Source organism: Trachurus japonicus, chromosome 11 (genome assembly GCF_045865225.1).
Source record: "Trachurus japonicus isolate A0001 chromosome 11, Traja_1.0".
In the NCBI taxonomy this organism is placed as follows: Eukaryota; Metazoa; Chordata; class Actinopteri; order Carangiformes; family Carangidae; genus Trachurus; species Trachurus japonicus.
In genome coordinates, this window is record NC_140917.1 from 8,038,168 (window position 1) to 8,046,395 (window position 8,228).

General features: G+C 41.1%; 1 protein-coding gene across 1 annotated transcript; it reads left to right on the forward strand.

Annotated features, from left to right (window-relative positions):
* Positions 1 to 2,102: 2,102 nt before the first annotated feature.
* LOC146978115 (C-type lectin domain family 1 member A-like) lies at positions 2,103 to 7,130 on the forward strand. Its single transcript, XM_085790324.1, has 8 exons — positions 2,103 to 2,208; positions 2,825 to 2,890; positions 3,002 to 3,148; positions 3,324 to 3,404; positions 4,096 to 4,260; positions 5,469 to 5,620; positions 6,695 to 6,822; positions 6,911 to 7,130. Exons 2-7 carry the CDS (start codon positions 2,833 to 2,835, stop codon positions 6,818 to 6,820), a joined length of 729 nt encoding a protein of 242 aa, XP_085646450.1. The 5' UTR covers positions 2,103 to 2,208; positions 2,825 to 2,832; the 3' UTR covers positions 6,821 to 6,822; positions 6,911 to 7,130.
* Positions 7,131 to 8,228: the final 1,098 nt, after the last annotated feature.

An 8,228-nucleotide genomic window follows, 5' to 3' on the forward strand; every position in this document is an offset into this window, starting at 1 on the left:
CCAGCTGAAGAAACTTGAAGGCCTTGGTGAGTGTTTGGTCCACACTGATCACAACTTCCTTCTCTGAAGGGGAAGCGGTTTCAGTCCTAGCAGCCTTCCAAGCTGGTTTTGAAAGACATAGTATTAGCTCCAAGATCAGGTCTGCTATCACCACTTTTGATTCATCATCAGTGAAACCTGATTGTAACTTGAGCCACTGTTCTTTTGAAATCCTTGGGAAGAAAGAGTTGATAATTTCACAAACATCTTCCTGGAGTGGTGACTTTTCTTCAGCCATGGTGAATATGTCTGTGGTTAAGTCGATAAACTCCTCTGCTAATGCAATCAAACTCCGTACACAAAACTATGTGCACAGAAATGTGTAGGGATTAACTTGCAGAGTAGAGAAGACAGTAGAGTAAAACATTATTCATCCCCGCAAGGAAATTCAAATGTCAGGAAGCTCATGACAAAAAACAGACTTCCAATTACTCAAAATGAGCGCAAACTAACACAGAGCATAGACAGCACAAGGACATACCATAAAATAAGTTAAAATAAAATAAAGTGCAAATGTGGAGTTTAAAATTAACTAAAATTTTAAAAACGCAGTCACAATTGCAGTGTGTGTCCTACTGTCCATGTGCATGTGTGTGCCCAAGTAGTCTGAGATCATACCTCACATCAAAGGACTTAAATGACGTCATTGACATTTTGAAGTTGGAATTTACGTCATAAACTCCGTCATTATTCAGATCACGGCCTATCCTAGCAACCGTTGCTAGGCAGTAGCGGCGTCCTTTGGCAAGCTTCCGGATTGTTGCCGGAAGTGAACTCAAGCGGACAAGTAGAGAGATCCATGAATGTATTACTATAATATTATACGTCCACGGAGAGATGCTGCGCCACAGCAACAACGAACCAACTTTATTTATAATACGGGTGGTTTTTATTGGGCGATAAATCATCTTTTTTCTTTTTTACGTTTTTACGTTAGCAGCCAAATGTCTCGGTTTGTTTATCTGCCCTCGGAGCTTCGTGTTTTCACCCTTGCCTCCCGCCCGGGCGGCGACACCGTAAGTTTACCGTATTACCAGTTAACTGTCGAGCTCGTTTGACAGACTTTATTTTCATACATATAGAGGTTCCGAATTAAACTTTGTCAACTGTGTTTATGTCATGTTTGTGCAGAATGCTAACGTTAGCTAACGATAACCGCCGCCGTCATATACCGTAAAAAATACACAACATCGAGTTTCAGTCACGGTGAGATAATTGAGAATTGGTTGTTATGGAAATACGCTTTTACGTCAACACGTAGTTTGACACTTCATTTTGACAAGTCATGCTAATATGTGCTACAAGATTACTTGATTTGTCACATAACATGCACAAGTCACAGAGTATCATGCAGTGAAATGTCTCCTGGTTGCTGTCTCCTTGCCATATAAGTAAGAGAAATATAAAACTATAATATAATATAAATGATGTAATTATGATATAATCTAAATAATGTATCCTGGTTCAGGAGTCAAACGGCCTGAGGAAATAAGCTCCTCCCGAGTCTATTGTTTTGGTCACCATACTCCTGCCTCAGTTGCTAGAAGCTAATTATATATTTACACTGGCATGTAAGGGTTTGAGCATCCCTGGTCAAAATTTCTGTTAATGTAAACAGCTCAGCAAGTGGAAGATGAAATGATCTCCAAAAGGCATAAAGTTACGGATGACACATTAACAGAAATTTTGACCAGTGGGTGTCCAACTTTTTGCATGATGCCCCTGTAAGTTACATTAGCTTCTTCTTCCCTCCCCTCGGTTTAACTCAGGTACTCTGGGGTTTTACCTGGTGTGGAGTTAAACAATAGTGAAACCTATGTGTGCTCAGTAACTGGTTCAGTTATTGTTTTAGCAGTGGTGATGAGCAATGCAGTTCATAATACTCTGTGCAGTATCATGCTTTTTATTCCATTATATTTATTTGACAGGTTTAATGAAATAACAGAGTTTACTGAAGCACATGCTTGTATTGTGCTGGGTTCACTTTGTGCACTAGTGGACTTGTTTACTAGATATGGGAGATTTTAATGGAGCTAAAAATGAGTTGTGGATGTGTTTTTTGTTGTTGTTGTATGCAGAGGCTGCAATGGGTGAAATGAGAAAGAGCAAAACATGTCAACCTTGTGCTCCATCACACAAAGGAGGATCTTCATTGTGGGGCAGCAGCAGGTAGGAGAACTACCGGTAGTGTGGTATCTGATTACAGTAATACTGTGTATATTTGACCGAGGTTGTGAGAAAGTTCTGTCTGATCCACTGAAATGAGCATTTCCTCAGGATACAAATACCTGCATCGACAAATCTCACCTCAAGAGGATCAGATCAGGGGGATCTGGATCATCATGTCTAATGAAACCACTACATACAGTATATATAGAGAGGTAAGTGGAAAAGTAGAGAGCACTCTATCTGTCTAACTACTGGGACAGGAGAATATGTTAACAAATGCTAACAAAAAGTAAAAAATAAAGTATATGTAACAGTAGATGAGCTTGTTTTACCATCCTGGTTGATAAAAGGTCTAAACAAACACACACAGAGTAGTTCAAAGGTGGATAATGTGTGTGTGTATAATACATCCTGAGCGCTTGTTCTAACTGGCTGTTTGGTTATCAGACCCACTCCTGCTTTGCATGCAGCTGCAATATAACTGCAGCTTCAACTACACCTTCATATGAGTTTTTAAAACAACTGATGAGGAGTTGGAGAAACAGCTTTAAACAGCATTTTGCATGAACGCAGTAATTCCTTTAACCAACATTGATGCCTGTTGTTCTTCTGTTAGATGACATCATGGACAATGGATCTGCTGCAATGGAAGGAGAGAAACAGGAAACATCTTCTCATGACAGTAATTATCACTTCTTTGGCTTTTTATGATAAAAAAAAAAAAAAGAACGTTACTGACATAGAAACTTCTGCGTATTTTAAAAAAAACCTCAAATGTTTGATTTTTCCGCAGTGAAACGACAACATTTCATTGCGGAAAGAGTTTCCCAGTTGCTTAGGCTCATGTACAAACCTGGCAGCAGAGAGGAGGATTGTGCAGTTTTCTCAGAACGGCAGCAAATAAAAATGAAACTATCAGTTTGCCAGGACTCCGTTAGAGGTCAGTGGGACAGGAGAATCATCCGCCGGTGTTCATCAGCTTCACATGCGAGCCAGTGTAACAGTCGTAGTTCACAAATCAGCATGAGCTCGTTGAATAAGAGGATTTTTACGCTGCACTTGATGGGATGTCGTTGTTCTCACTTCTGTTTTCTCTCTCTCTCTCTCTCTCTCAGTCTGGTTCCATCAGCTGAATCATTACTTCTCTCTGCTCTGCTTCCTGCTCACCATCATCACTCTGCTCCTGACTCTCTGCCGTGAGTTCAAACACATCATGGTTTGATTTACTAATGAAATAAAATATATCTCATGTTAAAAAAAAAGGATTTATGCTGCGTTCAAAACAACTCGGAAGTCGGAAAAAAAGGAGCTCCAAGTTGTCAAAAACGAATTGAACGGCGTGGAACTCAGAAATTACAGGTCGGAAACTCGGGTATCATTCATCGACAATATCAAAACATGGCGGCCCTCGTCTTAAACAGTTAGAATTTAAAATTTTGAAGTTATTTGTTGAGGTTTTAATGCATATTTTTGTGTATTATTGCAGTAGCCTATATGAAATACGTTTATATTAAGCTGTGATTGTTGTATTGTGTGAATTTGTGGTCCTCGTATGTAACGGAAATAACATTTAACATTTATCTAGGCTATAACGTTATATGTGCACTCATCTGCGGTGTCTCCGCTCTCTTCATTTGCCTCCAAAACAAACATAATTTACTGCTGCATATATTTTTCATATTCAGCGATGAGCCACAATATGCCAAACTTCCTTCGGGTATCCATGTTTTTTCTCTTCCGAGTTCCTGCAGCGTGAGTTGGGAATTCCGACCTCTGAGTTGTTTTGAACGCAGCATTACCCTCCGACTCTCTGTTTCATTTTCTCCATGGAGTTGTGTGATTGGGATATGATGTGTGTGGTTTTCTGTCGTGTGTTTGGTACCGCAGTGGTTCAGGTCACCATGTTGTTCTGGTCCCAGTCGATGCAGCAGGAAACCAAAGTGAGAGACCTGACCATCAGACTGGAGAAGCTCAACCAGTCGTACCAGCTCCTGTTCTCCCAGTATCCTGCCCTGAACCAGTACTGCCCCATCAGCAACGCCTCCACTGGGGGTGAGTGAATTATCGCCACAACAGAACAGGAGGGAGGGGAAACAAAACGGTTGTGAGATACGTAACGGTTCAGGCTGCAGAATTTGAAACTCGTCTGCAGATTAAACACAGAGAAATTATTTGCAAAAGCCGTTAGAGGCAGCTGCTCTGCTTTACATGGACTAAGTGATTCACATAGACTGTGTGAACTCTGTGGTTTAGAGGCAGATTAATGATTAATTCTCTGTACTATTGTGTCTGTAACTGACACTGAGCTTTCAATACATCCTCCTCTCACCCCTGAAATACAGTAAGAGTGACATAAGTTGTATATTTAGGTAAAACAACATTGTGTATGATTCATCCAACCATCTTCCTCCGCCTCATCCGGGGCAAGGAGCCAGCCGAGGTGGCTCGGGCATCTGTGTACGATTATATTTGTGTTTAATGGTCAGTAGATTCATTTACAAAGACAAAATTACTTTTTTTTTTTTTTTTTTACTTAATTTTTATTTAAGTTTCATACAAAATCATGTACAGAATCATAATCATCATATCTGCTGTTTCATACACAAGGTAACAGTTATGGTACAACAAAGGAGACAGAGATTACAGTGACAAAGAAAAATATAAAATAAAATAGAATAGAATAAAAAAAAAGGGATGGAATAAAAGAAATAAAATTATATCAGTATACCCATCGCAGGGCTCCACCTTTTAGTGAATATATGTTTTTGGAGCCTCAGGGAATATGTTATTTGTTCCATTTGATATATTTCCTTTATTTTTTCAGTCCACATATTGTAAAATTACTTTATTAATCCCCAAAGGGAAATTAATTTGTCTGTCAGCTCATCTACTTTCTGAGTCTTCACCAACATCTCCGGCTCATCACTCTTCATGGGCAGAGAGTTGATATTTCCCATGAAAACACAACAAAAATAAAGCAAAGGATGAGTAAAAACTAAGAGCTACCGGACTTTGCTGCTCCCAGTTGAAGAACATCAATGGAATGAACATTAATTTAACATCATTTAAGTGAAGAAACAATCTTTTAAAAATAACTTCTGGACATCAGCTTCCTGTCAGTGTGGTTTGGGAGCAAAAGACAATGATTTAATAATTCATGTATGAAAGGACAAGAAGCAGCATATTGGGATGTTTTCACAGCTGCTTGGTTTTTTTAATAAAAATGACACAATCAGTCCCACCACGTCTTTTTGTCTCAGAGCGAGAGTGCAGACCGTGTCCAGCCGGGTGGACGTCTCAGGGAGACAAGTGCTTCCTCTTCACGCAGGACCGAGCCGACTGGATCAGCAGCCAGTACCGATGTATGGCAGCGGGGGGCGCTGTGGCTACGGTCAGGACAGAGGACGAGCAGGTGAACACACACCTGACTGACTGAGTGTGTTTATGTGTGTTTGTGTATGTTTTTGTACATTTAGTCCACAGTACACTGTGTTGAGCTGCTGCTGCCGTCTCCTCTGAGTGTGTGTGTTCATTGATGATGTCTTCTTCATCTGGCCTGTTGTAAACATTTAAGATGCTCCGTCTCAGATATCAGCAGTTAGGACACACACACACAGACACACACACACACACACTATCGGAGAGAGGAGTTAAAAATAGGTTTAAGACCCCTGTGAAATATGGACACGTCTGCAGCAGCAGTCGCTTCCTGAGGTCAACTGAGGTTTTATCTTTCACTGTTTTCATGCACGTGCAGCAGTTTGTTTTCTTGACTTTGCTTCAAACAGAAGTGAAGAACATATATAACAATAAATAATTAATATTTTAAAGGGATAGTTCAACATTTTGGCAAATTGGCCCATTGCCATAATCCCTATAGTCATAGCAGTAGGTTCGTTACCTTTAATTGTCGGTGCAAGCTGTTTTTAGAACGGCAGAGCAGAGCCGCCAGCTACTCAGAGCTACGCTACGGAGGCTAATGGGATTTCTTGGTTTCCCTCATCAAACTCATCAAATACACAATCCAACAACTCCAAAACCCTCTGGTGGACAAGTTGTGACCTGCACATTCACCACGCTATGAGATAATAACAAAACGTTACGAGACAGAGTTGTTCTAGAGGGAAATTCATGCAAAATCGCTGTTGCGCGTTGCCTTCAGGGACAGTTTTTCAGCAAGCAGTCTCTGTATTTACCTCCCAAACGGCTCGTTCCGTTATTCTCACATAGCTTGATGAATGAGAAGGTCAGAACTTGTCCACCAGAGTGTTTTGGAGTTTTTGGATTGTGTATTTGATGAGTTTGATGAGGGAAACCAAGAAATCCCATTAGCCTCCGTAGCGTAGCTCTGAGCAGCTCGCGGCTCTGCTCCGCCGTTCTAAAAATAGCTTACACCGACAAATAAAGGTAATGAACCTACTGTACTGCTATAACTATAGCGGACCAATTGCCAAAATGTTGAACTATCCCTTTAAACATTTCTCAGCTGTTTCTGTGGAGAACGGCCCAGAGTCTGAGTCAGGGAGACTCGTACTGGCTCGGCCTGAGGAGCAGCACCGACGGCGGCTGGAAGTGGAGCGACGGCTCCCCGGCGGAGAAGGGACCACAGTGAGCGTGAAGACAACATCACACTTATTTACATACGGCAGACCAGTGGTCGGTTGCCATGATAACAGATTGAATAAACATTTCCCTGCTGCAGGTTTTGGATTCGGGAGCGTGAGGCAGCGGACGGTAAGCAGCTGTGTGGTCGGCTCGGCCCCATAGACGACTACAAGAGGAGCTGGTTCACCTCCGGCTGCTCCACCCAGCTGAGGAGGATCTGTGAGAGGAGACAGGCGGCTCTGCAGTGACGGGAGGCCAGAGGAGAGCAAAGGAAGTACAGCAGATGGTTCATGTAAATAAAAGCCTGTGTAGCTGTTGATTTAAATGTATCAACTATAGCAATAAAAGTTGAAATAACTCTTTATATTCATTATTCGTTTTTGGTCCTTTTTCATTGTTTTATTTTAAAGGGGAACTATGCAAGTCCAGTTGCTTTTTTTGCTGTTTTGCTAACCCTCCTCTCGGCCATGTGCATTTGTTTATAACATGCCGGCAAGAAATCAATCAGTGTTATGACATGTATATTTGTGTAGTCTTATCTGTCATTAACAAGAGATTACAGGTTACGGGGCGCGTTTGTCTAATGGTGCCGCAGAGACCAGAGCTGGGACACCGGGTCGGAGGCTCTGATCTTACAAGGTCGGTTTTCAGGCAGAGAGCCTCCATTCTCCCTGTAACAAGTTAAACCACTTATTAAACCATCACAACTGCACCTAAGATGTTGAATTAAGGTAAAAATGTAGCATAGTTAAGCTACAAATCCTTCATAGTTCCTCTTTAAAACACATCTGGCAGACGTCAAACTCAACCAACACCAAAACTCTGTGAAGTTAAGTCCACTTTTGTACATTAAAACAGAGTTAAACTTGTGTCCCTGAACATGCCTCAACATCACAAAATTAATCTGACAGGAATATAAGTAAATACATACTAAAACTACATTAAACTCCTGAGGTGATATGTTGTGAGTTGTGTTGTTGCACCTGCTCCATGTGTCCAGCAGGTGGCATTGTTGGCTCTTCATATCCCACAGCAGCCTGGGCTCTGTTTCCCATCATGCCCTGTGCGAGTGAGCAGCGCTTCAAACCTGCTGCTTTTCAGATCAGAGGACGGACGGTGTTTGAGAATAAAGTGGAATTAGAGTGAGAGAGGTTTTTCATAATGATACACAACTTTGATCACAGTTGAGGATGATGATTTGCCTCTGTTATGAGAGTGTTGTTTTATAGGAGGTGTTTTTATTTTAATTCAGAGCTGAATATTATTGTGTTTTTCTTCCTGACAGCTAACTGAGCCCAATCAGACCGACTGATGGTTTTACAGTCGAGTTCAAAACACAATTATCCAAAAATTATTGAACTGTAACAATTTTAGGGTTCATTAAATGGTATCTGATGATAATACACTGTGTTGTA